The sequence below is a fragment of the Aphelocoma coerulescens genome, chromosome 2 (assembly GCF_041296385.1).
Source record: "Aphelocoma coerulescens isolate FSJ_1873_10779 chromosome 2, UR_Acoe_1.0, whole genome shotgun sequence".
Lineage (NCBI taxonomy): Eukaryota > Metazoa > Chordata > Aves > Passeriformes > Corvidae > Aphelocoma > Aphelocoma coerulescens.
Genome location: NC_091015.1, coordinates 64,571,241 through 64,586,683, shown reverse-complemented (window position 1 = coordinate 64,586,683; position 15,443 = coordinate 64,571,241). Strand labels below are relative to the sequence as shown.

The window sequence follows — 15,443 nt, the reverse complement described above, 5'->3', positions numbered from 1 at the left end:
TGTAGCACTCAAGTTTGGTCTAAGTGAAGCAGCCTTACTTGATCTTTAAGGACTTTCTGAACTCCAGAAACAACTGTGTTCTTACTATTCTTATTATTCCTCCTCCCTCTGAAGAAATACCATGCTCAATCTTCTTTTGCAAGGATTCTGATGAGTGGGGTACAAAGGCCAAAGTACATGCAATTCCTAGATCAAGAGCTTCCTTAATACACTGTGAAAGAAAACCCAAAATCTAACAGGGATCAGAGTTTGACCCAAGTCTCACTGCTCTGGAGATGGCAGTAGTTGAATATTATACATGTTACATGCATATAATATGTTTGATTGCCAAAGGTAATCATTATTCCCTTTCAGAAAAAGAAGAGAATCAGTAGTTCCAAATTTTGTATTAACCTGTTATCAAGCAAATTTGAAAAGTCATACCTCTTGTTAGCAAAGTGCATCACAGCATACGTGTATTTGTAGTATGTTCACACCTAATAGATTCTGTAACTGTACATGAGCAGTTTTGCTATGTTATATACCAGCACAGCAAGACAGAGAGAAGAGGATGAGACTACAAAAGTCATCTAAGAGAAAATTTTCTCATCTTCTTCAGGGAGCTAGAAGATGTCAGCAATCAGCTAAAGGTTTAGTTTCAACTCTTACTGAAAAAAAAAAAAAATCATTCCCCAGAGTAAATTAAATAAATAAATTTGGTTATTTGTCCAAGGTGGTTTTCTTGGTTTGAAAGAGGTATCTGCCAAGGAAGGCAGGAGCCTCCCTTGAAATGGAAAATGCAACCCCCTTCCCTCCGAATTATTATAATTTTGAAATTAAGAGGCTTTCAGGCAAAGATATGAGGAACAGGAATAACAGTTCTTTACTATTATACATATTTATACGTGTATAACGAGGCGAACAAACAACAATAACTATGGCAGTAACAGCAAACAGAACCAGTAACCCAGTGCCAGCCTTCTCAGCTGTCAGGCCCTTTCCCCTCAGGTGCAGTTCTGGTCACAGCCGGCAGGGGCGCTGGCGGCTCCCGGTGAGCAGGGCAGGTGCAATGGTTCCCCCACGGCGGCAGGGGGCGCTCCAGAGTGAGCACGGGGAGCACGCAGCAATGGCGGCCTGGGATCTCGGGAAGAGATGGAACAAAGGTTTCACAAACCCCCTGGGCAGCCAATCCCAGTGTCCGGCTGGACCCTTGGGAACAGCAGTGATGAGCACAAATCCTGGGTGGCAGACAAACTCTGGAGCTGCAGTGGGAACCCTGGGATGTCTCAGCAGGCAGGACGTGCAGAGCTACAGAGTAGCGAAGGCTCAAGGCAACAGCGGGGGTAGGGCGGCTGCAGCCCAGCTCCCCAGCAGGCAGGGAAAGGCAGGCTTGGGAATCCGGGGGTTTTCCCTGAGGCACCCGAGCAGATGGTGAAAAGGTCCCTCTTTTAGTAAGGAGGGGTGTTAGGGTCCCGGTGCAACAGCCGCTCCAGCGAGCAAGCTCCACCCACAGTAGAAGGAAGGCAGCCGAAAGCAGAAGCCTGCAGCAGCGACGAACTCCCTCCACAAAGATGGGAGCCCTCCTCTCCCTCCAAATTCCGAGAACGCCAGCCAGCCAGGGGCTGTACCCAACCCCTTTTTCCCAGTTCAAATCTCGCAGCATCCCCCACTCTACACAAGAAAACCCCAGGTGAAAGAGAGTAGCCAGAAGGTCTGCTCTTCCTGTGGTCAGGTCTTTTGTTTTTCTTAAGCACCCAGTAATTTGTCCCCCTGGCAACATGTGTGGGGAAAATTCTTTAAGAGAAAAAGAAAATAGGAGAACTCCTAAAATCCCAACAGTGGTGAATGTCAGGAAAAAAAGCTGTGAATAATTCAGTAATTTTCTTATTTACAAAATACTTATTTATAAAAGCTTTGTGCAATTTGCAACATAATCTTTTTTGCCTTATCCCTCCTGTGATAAGGGAATAGGAAAAATTGAAAAGCTAAAATTTCAATGGTTTCTCCCTACAATTAAAAAAGCCCCAAAATCTAGGAGAGAAGAACTGCACTTTAAGAAAAACATAGTACAGAAATCAAATACAAGGTCTTTTCTGGTTTGCTTTTAATTTTAATGAGCAACCTAAGCATGTTGGTGTATGTACCAGGAGTTGTAAAATACAAGTTTAGATTCAAATTAGCTTATGCAGCCTCCAAAATTTAGTCTTAAATATCAGAAAGGAAAAAAAGCACAGATATATCTGAACCACTACCATCTTTGCATGCCAACACCTATTTAGCAGTACTTCAAATTAAGCATATGAATACAGAAAAGATGCAGGAATAACAAAGGTACTGAAGGAATATTATTACAGCTTTACTTGTCGTGCTTTGTTAATAGCCAATGCTAGAAAAACATTTAAACTAATTTAATAACATATACCACTGAAGTGAGACCAAAAAATACCTTGGCTAATTTATTTTTAGGTCTATCTTGGGGTGACTGTATGATACTGTATCCCCTATCGTCTGTCCTATGCGAGACATGAGTCCTGTGCCTTTCTGTGTCTTTAAGCTAGGTCCGAGAGAAAGGGAGAAAAAAGAAACCCGAGCAGTTTTGTGTTCAAGGACACAGCTATAAACTCCCCTGCACTCCCGGCTGCTACAGAGCAGAGGAAAGCACCTTTCTGCTTTTTCCCAGCTCTCGGTTCCTTTTCTCAGGAGAGAGACAGAGAGTTAAACTCCTTTGCTTTTCAGCTAGTCTGCAAGCTGAGGCAAGAAAGTTTTTTTTTTTCCCCTGGGAATTTGGTTTCTTCTTCTTCTCTTCTGGACTGTTCAGCAACACCAGAACATCATCCAGGAGACCCTACACCATGGCCCAGAGAGGCCCACGCCGAACTCTTGCTTTCCGGAGGGGGAAGACATGCAGACAATCAATGTGATCGATAAAGCAAGCTTCGTTTATTAGCAATACAGAGGCACTTATATAGTGTGAAAGTATACATGCTTATCAGTTCTTTAATTAGTTTAAGCGTACAAAAGCGCATTCTTACTTCTACATAATTGGGTTAGATAAAAGACTACATTTGGCAAGCTTCTATTATTTATGTTTTGACCTGAGAGATCAAAGACCTTCCTCCCTTCTCATGGTCAGCACATCTTTATCAGAACAGCACTGTACCTCCTAAAAACTCCCTTTTTGTTCTCAGGCTTGTTTCTCACGCAGGCATTTTCTCATGGAGGCTTTTTCTCGTGCAGGCTTTTGCTTGCAGGCCTTTGCCTGCACAGCTCTTCCATTGATCTGGTTTTATCAATAATCCATGTCCCTAATCCTCTAACCATTCTCCAACAATTCCCCTTTTTTCTTTTTGTAAAGGCAATATTTGATTGGCTACAGATGTAGTAACTTTGTATATCATCTTTTGCAAGCATTGGCATAGGCAAAATAAGCACACTATGATTAAAATATTACTAGTCCTACAGTAATCAAATGCTACACAAGTGAAAGTAGCCATGGTCCTAAACCTAGTGACTTTAACCATCCTTCTAAGCTGAGACTGTCTTCTTTCTGTAATTGTGTGGTCAATTGATGTAACTCACTTACCTGCTTGTGAATTAGGACAGAGTGGTCAGAAAGATTCATACAGCACATACTTTAGAACTCTTCACAGCCGTGGCTGTGAGCTAATAGTAGAAAATCAATGGCTACTTAATTTTGTAATATTGTATGTCTAACACTAGTAACATCTACGCTTAATTCATCAAGCATCTGCGAAGTTATGTTTAACTTATCCCTCTCCCAGCAAGGAAGTTTATGCAAAATAGCGTGGGCCCCGGCTGCTGAAGCACCAGGTAAAAACATAGATGCTAGCCAAATTGACTGCCTTCACTCGATCTAAATGGGTGGACAGCTGACTGAAAATGTCCACTAATGCTCTTGTCTCAAGACAGTCAAAAAACAATTTCTCACTCTACCTCTGCCTCTGGTGCTATATCCAAAAATTTATGCAACTCTCCTTCTTAGTTTTGCCTTTGGAGAGAGTTCCCCGACACCCACCACAAGTCACTAGCAACCACCCAGGGCAGCTGTTACATTCGCCCAGGGTCTCGCTACTTCTCCTGCTACGGAAAGTGGTGGATCTGGCAAGTCCTCAGCTCCTTCACTCAGCCACGTCTGCAGCCTCTCCCAAGGCTTCTCGGGACAGAGGTCCCAGAGTTCCAGCTGTTATGGTAGTGGCATCACTCTCCTCAGGAGCTGATGCTGACTGCGCCTTCTCGCTTTGGGGTCTTGTAAGCATAACACGGCACCACTTGCTGGGCACCCCTCTGGTCAGTGCTGCAGCGATGACTTGTCCCTGGTGTTGCAGGACATTCTGCAGCATTGCAGTAAAAGCAGCTGTTTGAGATGACTGTTCTGCACGGGTAGCACGTACGAGCATCTCATCTACACCTGCTCATTGGGGCAGCGTGGCAAGTATTGTCTTAGTTTGCCTATTAGCATTTTCAAAGGCAAGTATTCAGAACATTTGCTCTTGGAGCTCTTCAGAGAGCTCAGTTGCATCCTTTAAGGCTGCTGACAAACGGTTGATGAACTCACCATATGGCTCTGACAGCCCATGTCGGGCTACTGCATATGAGGGAGACTTCTTCTTTTCAGGTACTGACAACAAGGCTTTGTGGGCAAAAGTCTGTGACAACTGATAAACGACTATGGGCATGGTCAGCTGTGTTACTGTCACCCTGTAAGCTCTGCTTCCATTTAGCATGCCAGCTCGGAGTGCATACAGTGGGTCTTGTGTGTTACCTTGATGTTTGCATCATTTCTTGGTGCTTCTCCCCCTCCCGGGGCTGACCCCCAGCAGCCCCAGCCGGCTCTGGCTCTGCAGGCGACGAAACCGCAGAAGCCGCTCTGCTGCCGGACATTCTGCTGTTCAGCAGGGGGGGTTGCGCTCTGCCGCTTTTGGCCGGGAGTTAGGACCGCTCTGTTGCTCTGCCGCTTTCAGCCAGGCACCAGGACTGCCTGTGTCTCCTTGGCCCGCCTGTGCCCCGCCCCCTGGGTCGGGCAGCTCTGCTTCCGCGTTCGCAGCCATTTCTCTCTCAGACGTCGGAAGGATAACATCCTGCCCTGCTGAGTCCAGCAACTCCTGCAGTGAGTGGACGGGTGCTGCTCTGCCTTTAATCAGTTTTCTTGCGGCCAGCCCGAAGAACTGTGCTACCCTGGACTCCGCTCTGGTCTCCGGCCACTGCTCCGTAAGACCCCCGTCTGTTCCTTTCTCAGAGATGCTACACCCAGCGCTGCCACTCTCTAAAGCCTCTATGGCAGCTGCGGCCACTGTCCTCTCTGTTTTCATCTCTGCGAGAGTGCCAGTTACTGCTCTCCAGATTAATCGGAGAGCTTTTGCTTCTTTAGCTTTCTTTTTGAACGATCTTGGATCAGCTAGCTCCTTACAAAGGTTTACTTCTTTAACTCCCTGCTTTTCTAAAAAGCGTAAAAATAAATCAAGGGTCACCTCTGTTTCCATATCTGCGTCCTACCGCAATCTGCATCTTACTACTGTTCCTGTTGACAGGAGTTGTGTAGCCTTTTCTCAGGTTTGCCCTTGTCAGCTGTAACGGCGGACCCCTCTTGTTAGGTCGGTCCAGGCATGGATCAGATGCTTGCCTGCAGCTGCTGATCTTTTGCCCTCCGATTGCTGCTTATCGGTGCCTCTTCGGTCTCCCACCTTAGTCAACAAAACAAAGTCCCAGTCTCTGCTCGGGTGCCAAATGCTGACTTTCCGGAGGGGGAAGACATGCAGACAATCAATGTGATCGATAAAGCAAGCTTCATTTATTAGCAATAGAGGCACTTATATAGTGTGAAAGTATACATGCTTATCAGTTCTTTAATTAGTTTAAGCGTACAAAAGCGCATTCTTACTTCTACATAATTGGGTTAGATAAAAGACTACATTTGGCAAGCTTCTATTATTTATGTTTTGACCTGAGAGATCAAAGACCTTCCTCCCTTCTCATGGTCAGCACATCTTTATCAGAACAGCACTGTACCTCCTAAAAACTCCCTTTTTGTTCTCAGGCTTGTTTCTCACGCAGGCATTTTCTCATGGAGGCTTTTTCTCGTGCAGGCTTTTGCTTGCAGGCCTTTGCCTGCACAGCTCTTCCATTGATCTGGTTTTATCAATAATCCATGTCCCTAATCCTCTAACCATTCTCCAACACCGAACCCCAGCTCCGGAGAGGAGAGATCCACACCCACAAAGGACTTTAAATTTTACCAGGTTTCTCTCCACAGCAAGAGGTTTTATTATTTAGCATTATCCATTTTTCTGTGCCTGTTTTATTTAACAACTCTGTTGTTAAATAAATAACTTTTTTTTTCACTTTCCTCCAAGGAAAGTCCTTTCCAAACCTGGTGGGGGAAGGGTGGCTATAACCTGCCTTCTATCAGAGGACATTCATTTCAGACATTCCTCTGAATTTGTCTCAAACTGGGACAAGGTCTAAGAGCTATATATATCGTGCTGTCACTTCCATAACACTCATGAGGATGTCAATGATACTTGGATCTGCATGACTGGGAGGTCATCCACAGCAATGTATCAGCTGTTTGCTGTCAGCTGGTAGCAAACTAGCACTAGCATTGTTAACTTCTGCAGTTGGGCCTTGTATACTTGTAAACAAGTATATTGTAGAATAAAAAGAACATTTTTAACTTCCAGGAACTATAGTGAATACGACTGATGTATTTCACCTCAAACTCTGTTCAAAGTCAATGCGGTAACAGTTTGAAAACCAATCACTATTCTTCCCCAGAAAAAACTGGAATCACTAAGTAAGCATATTTGAATAGTCTAGGGCTGTTTCAAACAGCAGCATACCAACTCAGAAAGCACTGGATACACAACTTGTTTGAAGAAGTTCTATGGAAGTAGTTTTACCTCACAGTGTAGTCATATTTTACAAGCTACGTGCAATAAGAGAATACAGAACTAGTCAGAGGTCTGCTTTTTCCTATACATGAAAAAATTATGAGGTTTTCTGAAACACTTCTACTGGAGATCCACATATCCAATAAAATACAAGCTGAAGAGGAAAGCTGGCATGAAAAAGAAACTGATCTGGTATTCCATGAATGAAGCATACAAGCTGTAGGTTTATTTTAAATTGATAACATCTTGGAATTTTGAAATACTAAAAAAATCTTATCATTGTAGAATATAAAGCAAGAATGTTTGCATATATGTTTTATTATAAATCTTTGATCAGACTAATGATGCCATTTACACCTGTAATTAATTCTGAAATTGTTTTTATTATAAAAATATTCTGAGAATAAACCAAAGATTTCATGTGTAATAGTTGCAACTTTCATACTACAGAAGTAAAAATAAAAAAACCTGATCTATTTAAAGACATACTAAAACACAGCTCACAGGGGACACAAACCATACAAAAGAATAATGAAACACTAATTTTGCTTAGCTTTCAGTACTAAAAGGGTTAGCAATTATTCATGTACTGCAAAACGTTTTAGCATACAATACTCTTCAATCAAATATTTTCACTGTATCAAATGTCCAACAGTTCACTGTAGTGCCACTGTCAATTGACACCTGCTCATAACACAACTGCTTGGTCAAATGAGAACACTGCAAAGAAAATGCCCTTCAAAAGACATAATGTGCCCATATAATCAGGGCATGTATTTTCAGTGACAATATGCAATATCTGCATCTTATTTAAGCACAGTATACTGCTGCTGAACTGAATTTTATGTAAATCTAATCCAACAAACAGATTGCAAAGATTATTTGCTTTTAATCATACCACCAACATTTATGAGAAATTTTTGGAGAAATTAAATTTCTTGTCTTAATCATTTAAACTTAATTTTTTGCAAAATTTTCCATTTGATTTTGTAAAACCAGACCTTACCAAAAAAGTAAGAGGTTTTCATCCCCTTAGGACTTCACGACTTCCTGAATTTCTAATTAAAGGATGTGTTTCACAAGTAAAACTGTTATGGCAGCTCCCCTAAGACCAAGGATAACTGTAAATCTGAGGATACTTTAGTATTTCTGTTTCCACTCTTAATCTTATTTCTCCTTCTGTCTCTCTGGTCATTCCAGTCTAACCAGTCTATTCAGAGATACATGTTCTTCCAATGTAACCTAGCATGCGCTATGGGGAATCCTTTGCTTCTCTTGTTTATCTGGAACGGCAGTCTGAAAATGGAGTTTGCTAGGGACAACACATATTTAATTAAGTAAATGTAGCTCTCAATAGAAATTATGAACACTACAGAAAACATTGATACATACAGGTGAAATGTCTGTAGCATCCAACAAAATTTAAAAAAATATGTATCTTTTAAATATGTTATCCAAACTGTGAAAAGAACTATTATTTTTTTACTAAATCAATTGATTAAATTGAAAAAGAAGGTAAGCCTTCAGGCTCACATACCTTTTTCAGATTTGGAATAAAAGCAACCATCTTCAAAAATCAACCCAAGCTCAGGAAAAGTATTCTGCCTTTCAGTCAACCAGTAAGTATTTGAGCAGAAAAACAGCTGGCATTAGTACAATAAAAGGGTGAGGAGTGTTACCAGTGAATTTTTTTCCTTTATTTCTCAGTGAAAAAGGAAGGAAGATTTCTTCCATTTGTGGAGGCAGCACCAAGTTAATGACAGACAAAAAACAGTGATTCAGTTGCACAGAAGAACATGACTCATGGCTTCAATACTTCATATTCTCCTAAGCTTTTGCCGCTTAAAAAGTCAGAAAACCTTGGCCAAATCAGCTCTTTAACATCCTGCACAATGTACAATAAATTTAAAAAAAAAAAAAGAGGGGAATCAATTCTCAGTACCAACTCACTCCTTCTAGACCACAGCAGTAGTTCTCATGTGGCAATATGCTACTTCTATACCCTGCATTAAGAATAGAAGACTATCCTTACTGAAAATATTGGTAATTTATCCTGGGTGACACTGCTTGCTAACATTCTGGAGCACCAGTTAACAGAAAATCTTTCTTCAGGAAGAGAAGAAATTCATTACAGACATACATACATACATACATACATACATATACATATATCTCACAGTAGAGAAAATAAGTACTTATTAGAAAATACCAAAATACAAAACCAAATCATGAAGTAGTTTCCCTTTAATTTATATTATTGCAGGGAGCAAACTGCCAAGCTGTAATCACTGATAGCATTCATAATGAAATCTATTACAAATTTCAGGTATAGCTGATTATGTCCTAAAGAAAACATGGTGTTAAAAATTTAAGTGGATTGTTCCACTGCAAGAAAACACATGATTTTTTGTGGGAAAACGAAGCAACTGAATTTTCTGACTAGGACACAACATTTCCTCTGAAAAATATGCTACCAGCTTATGTCCATGCCCACTAAGTCAGGGAAATTTTTTGTTTGTTTGTATTTGTTGCCTTTTTTAAAATCAAACCACTTCAAAAGAGCTGTAGTACTCACTATGAAACGAGGTAAGTCCAGATTATTTTCTTTGTTTGCTTTATTATGCAAGTCAAGGTTACCCATCATCCTGATAATTATTTTAATCATATTTTATGACTGATAATTTAGACTCATTTTGGTTTATTGTTTAGGTTTTTTGGGGGGGGTCAGGGGGGCTGGGTTGTTTTTTATTTTGGGGGAAGGGGACAGAGGAAGTGGGGTGGGGGAAATAACTTTGAGTTTGATACTTATTACTGGCATGGTTAGCAACAATCACAAATGCTCTGTTTAAAACTTTTGGATGGATCATCCACCTCAGATTACCTGGATTCACCTAGGCTTTTCAACCAAAAGCATGACAAAAATGAAGTTAGTCTCTCTGAATGTATCTTCTGTCCCACTACCTCACTGAGTTCAGTTCAGGAGTAAGATTTTTAAGACCTGAAGACTTAAAACATTTCCTCATCTGGGGGTTAATCACTACAGGTTAAAGATCTGTTTTATTAATATTAAACACTTTAGTATTCAACCTAAAAAACAGACTATTCACATCTATAAATGCACAGGAAATAGTGAGATTGAGAAATTAAAAAAAAAAAAAGCACCAAAGGACACAATGTTAGAACTTTTTTTAAGCTGAAAAACAGAGAAAACCAGTTCTCTACTGACCTCTTTGTCTGGTGTTAAAGTGCCTTCATCATTCTGATCTGTAAATGAAGTTGGCCTGATTCTGTTGCCAGTTGATGGAGGGGATTTGGAAGGGACCTACAGAGAGATCATGTATATCAACAAGTAATACTATTAATTCCAGAATAATTATTCTGCATCATAATTTATTTCAACAATTACTAACTATATAATCTCAGTAAAGCCTAGTCTAGATCTTTTTAAAGAAAAAACCGTATATAACAAGTTCTACCTTACTACAAGGTCTCCAGAGTAGAATGTGTCATGAATCAGCCACAAGAACATGCAATGGGTTATTTTGATTATTTCTCACTATGGTCCTCTTAGACCATATTTGAAAAACCAGCCTCCTAATATTTTAGAAACATATTACAGTTGCTTACAGTTTAAAAGTTTTGTGATTTGACAGGGATTCAAGCATTTACAAGTGGAACAGCATCTGATCACGAATTTAGAAAATTAAAAACAAAAATAAGACACAAAGAAAATTTATAAACATTAAATTTATAACATTTATAAAATTGAATCTAAACAATGAAAAAGGCCAGAAAAAATTACTATATTTGCAGATGTCGATATGTACTTGTTTTTCCTATCTGAACTAAAAATCTGTTCACAGAAATTTTACAACTTCATGCAAACTGAGATTCCAACACACCAACTCAAACAAACCACCTTGCCAGCCTCATAATTCAAACTTCAAATATAAAATCTCAGTATAAATAGAATGAGTAGTAAAGTATCAACAAGCGTATCTATACAAAAAAAAAAAGTAATTAGCAAGATCTCTCATTACCTATTTCAAGAGGCTGGAAGAATTGTGGGCTCAAAACATTTCCAGCATGTGTGCAGGGGAAGAGGAAGGTCAGGCCTTGCTTTGATGAGGTGATGCCCTGTTCCACATACCCCATGCCTCTGGACCTGTATCCCAGTCCTGCAGTGGCTGCCAATATCTGGCACACCGGAGGAAATGTGCCACACTCCACCCCTGGAGCCCCAGTCCAGCCCCAGAGTGGTCAGACAATCAGAAGTTTCACCTGGGGGAAGGGCCCAGGGGCACTTGACCAGGGATATATAAGGCAAGCACATGCACGTCTTGACCCTACCTCCTCTTGAAATTTCTATCAGCTGAACACTGCTGAAAACAGGAGTGGTAGCTATATCAAAATTTTTCTAAAATCAGTCATAGTTAGAGGTCTGATGAGATAGACCAATGTCCCAACCCAAAACTACCACTCAAAAGTCAAACAGCTTACCAAGTACCAAACAGCTATTTACCATGAAAGCTTTACGTATTGCTGAAAAAAACCATACCGAAGTATTCATAGGGTTTGTAAAAAAACCTGTTCTATTCATGTAGGGGATATGAGTAGAGCAGAGAGGGTATAGAGCATAGTGAGCGAAGCCCCTCTACAACAGGATATAGGAAAGAAAAGAGCAAAAATTAATGCAAACATGAGTTTCACAAACTAAGAAATTGTAACAGTTAGGAAAATTTGATCTGAAAACGTTTTGACAGGAAGTAATGCATTTTAAGGATCTGAATTACTAAAAGCAAAGGAAAAAAGCATATCCCACACTTTTTGCAAGACTACAGTATATTTTATAAGCCTCAAAACTTCACTTCTTCCTCCTTCAGAGAATCTGTTTTCAGATGAGATACAAGAAATGAGAAGACAAACCTATTTTATTTCTAAGATCAAACTTAACTTTTTGCAAGACTACAGTATATTTTATAAGCCTCAAAACTTCACTTCTTCCTCCTTCAGAGAATCTGTTTTCAGATGAGATACAAGAAATGAGAAGACAAACCTATTTTACTTCTAAGATCAAATTTAACTATTTCCCCCTAGTGTCCCATGAGAGCAACTGAAGGGTAAGAAACATTGCAAGACAACTTATTTTACATGAAAGTAAAAATATGTTGTAATTTTTTGCTTCTGCCTTTCCATTTATGTCAACCCTTGAGTTACATAATCTGCTCTGTCCACAGTATAGCACACTAGGTCTATACACTAGATATAATTTATCATAAGCCCTCGTATCAGGTTTCAGGGTATTTGTCAATGTTAATTTTTCAAGAGCCAGATAAAGACTGAAGTATATTACACTGTTGGGTGCATATATGCGTGTAGGCCCGTATTTATTCAGTAGGATGATTTTAAGCAAGTACCAACTCTTGAACACATGCACTGAGTATCCTGAACTATGTGGATTACAATACCCTGAACTAAATGGATTACAATACTGTGTGAAAGGTATCATAATTTAGCTGCTGCATATTGAAAACAGTAAACTCTGCAGCTCAATCTTTTTACACTGTACTGAAAGTTCACCGCATATGGCAATTAAGACAGCACTCTGAACTGCAACTAACAAAAATATACTTCACTAACTACAGAAGGCACAAAATTAATAACTATGGAAGGCCTTAAAGTAAGACTCAACAAGCTACATAAAACTTCACAACAGATCCATTTCTAAGAATCTTACTTCTGTTTCACAAATGAGTGATTCAAAGAATACAACATAACTGAATGTCAGCAGTTTTGAAACCATGGTCTAATACTGAGACTATGCAGTGCCAAATCTCCCAGTGGCTCAGATTACATTCAGATCAAGCCCAAGCAACTAATCACTTATTTGTCAAATTAACTAAATTACCTGCCTGTAGCTTAACATTCACAGAATTCAGAGTTTATTTCAGTTTTATACTTTTAGATTCCAAGACACAAAGGATACTTAACCTAGCAGTGAGACACAGGCAGACATTATCAGAACACTTTGCCAATAGGAAGTTAACTTGTTGAAGTCTTTCTACCTAAAATTTGCTAAGAGAGAATTTATTCTGCTTGGACACACGCGTGAAATCATGACATTTTTCTGACCACTGTCACTTAGACAGATACTCTGCACACATGTTATATCTAGTGTGTATCATTATGACTTAAAAACAGCCGTTTCTAGAATCCAACATTTATAATAATGTAGTGAAAGTACATGCAAGAGAAAAATGTTATGACTAGAACAAATAAATAAATGCCTTGTTCTGATTTATACTATACGCTCAATTAATCTACAGTTTTAAAAGACGCAAGAATAAGGCTGACGTAAGCAAACCAGCCCTCTAAAACATGGAAACAGAAGGGACGTACAAAACTGAAAGAACAAATATTAACATAAGAGAAAAGGATAACTAGGGACCTCAATGCTGGATTGTTATTCAGTGCACCTGAAAGTATCATTACGCTAAATGCTAAGGAAAAAAACCATTTCTGTTTCATTCTGTTTGATGTTCAAGCAAGAGATGGTTTTTACATTCCTCCGCAAGTCAGCCTTTGTAACGCGGCCAAAACGAAGCACGGTCTCTGGCAGGAGACGGATGGGTAACAACAAATATAGATGTCGAAGTTCTAGCGAAACCACGCTGACAGCGACCCGGGGCGCGACTCCCGACAGCCGACCGACCCCGGAGCCTTCGGTCGGCCAGGCCTGAGCGGCGCGACCCTCCCGCGGCTGAGGCAGCGGGGCCGGTCCGATCGGCCCGCGGGACAAGCAAGGCCTCCCCGGGCGAGGCACGGCCCCGCCCCGCCGGGTGTAAGGCCGTCACAAGCACCCACAACGGTCCGGCGAATACGTCTCCCAGCGGCCCCTCCCCCCCGCCGTACCTGCGGTAGGAGGGAGCCCGCACGTCCCCCCACTCCGCGCGGCGGCACCTGCTCCTCGCTGATCTTCTGCTTCAGTTTCTTGAACATGGTGGCGGGATGGAGAAGGGGATGAGGGTACGGCTTCCGGGCCGACCGGCCAGGCGGGGAGGGGCGCCCAGGGAGCGGCGGAACCGATCTCCCCTCGCCCCGGCCCGCGAAGCCACCGCCGCTCGGCCCTCGGACGCCCCCCCGCGGGGCACGGGCAGCCGCGACCGCTGCGCCTGCGCAGCCAGCGTGGCGCCGAGCGCTTCGGCCAGCACGGTGTGCGGCGAGGCACAAACTTCCAAACGCAATGCCCGGCGCTACTCCTCCCACAACGCAGGAGGGGGTGCAGCCCGAGCGGCCCTGGGAGCCAGGACCGCGGCGGGGCGGGGCGGAGCGGCGATGCCTGGCTTCACTTGCTCCACCTCTCCCGGCGGGTGCGGGAGGCTGTGCCGTCCTGGGGAATGGAGCGGGTGGAGGAGTGACCGCTTCTGTCGGGAGGGAGGAAAAACAGAGCGATAAAAGCTACCGCCTCGCTGCACCTTTCCGCCGCCGTAGCCGTGTGATTCCGTACCTTAAACCCCGCCACCGCGACGCTTGATTTACCAGAATGCTGACCCTGAGCGTGAGAGTCCTCCTGAGTCGGTCAGCGACAGTGTCGAGGACAAGCTTTCACAAGCCGAAGAATCGGGCAGCAAGAAAACAAAAAGATGCTTGGTTCTTGGGCTTGTGAAAGCTTCCGACTAAAAAATGCCCAAAAGTTGCTTTTTGAAACTGCCTGGAAACCTATCCGCTGATAAGAAAGTCGAGAAGTTTTCGTCTAGTCCACCCTGAAACCTTCTGTTTGTAAACCTGAGATACACTGTTACGACTGAAATACCATTAAAGGTGGAAAGGCAGCGTTTGCTACTATTGTTGTTGCTACTGTCTCCATGAAACTAGGACGGAAATATTCTTGGCTGCTTCAGGTTAAAACCTCTGGCTTTAGATCCCTCGTTGGATGACATTTGTGCGTGTTCAGTGCTGCCAGTGTAGATGCTCAATGCTGACAGCAGTAGCCAGCATTCATTCTCCAACAATGGGACTGTTTTGAAACTTGTTAACAGTGACATTGTATGAAGGCTAAAAAATATATGGTGCTGTTTGCAAGAAACGATGAACCATGTGGTCGTCTGTAACGCTTCCTACTAAGGAGGCTGTATGCAGTAATCACAAACACCCAGAAATGTTGTCACTGAAATACACTCCTGAAATCTGTAAGTAATTCGAGGGGAGAAAATGGATAGGAAATTATTTTCCCATTTGCTGTTACAGTGACTAAAAAAAAAGTCAAGATGCATATACAGCAAAAATAAACAGCTGGTTTTTCTAGGTTTTTTGCAACATGTTTAAACAAAAATATTTTTCAGCAATCTGTTTAGTTGTAAATAAACTGTGACTGGTAATGACTCTATTTTGTGTCTTCCTGTTAAGACTACTATGCATGCTTCAGATGACAGTAGTGACTTGCACACTCTACTGATTTTTGGTGAGAACAACTACTGACTGCAAACACCTTCAAAAAAGTTAATCTGAACCTACAAGCTGTAACAGCCAGGTAAGTATCTTGAAGATTTGTAGGGT

General features: G+C 41.8%; 1 protein-coding gene across 13 annotated transcripts in view; it reads right to left on the bottom strand.

Moving 5' to 3' along the window:
- The window catches only part of GOLGA4 (golgin A4), an 80,104-nt gene extending 64,928 nt beyond the window's left edge, over positions 1-15,176 (bottom strand). For 3 of the 13 annotated variants that reach the window (XR_011149082.1, XM_069007849.1, XM_069007850.1), the window contains exons 1-2: positions 13,800-15,176; positions 10,114-10,209 (exon numbers count right to left, since the gene is read on the bottom strand). Coding sequence is in view for 11 of the 13 variants with exons in the window: in XM_069007849.1 (XP_068863950.1) it covers positions 10,114-10,209; positions 13,800-13,886 (183 nt within the window). In the remaining 2 variants the exon portion in view is untranslated. Of the gene's footprint in view, positions 1-10,113; positions 10,210-10,927; positions 13,650-13,799 lie in introns of those variants that run through there. The other 10 variants (XM_069007842.1, XM_069007846.1, XM_069007847.1 and 7 more) reach the window with 6 other exon arrangements.
- Positions 15,177-15,443: the final 267 nt, after the last annotated feature.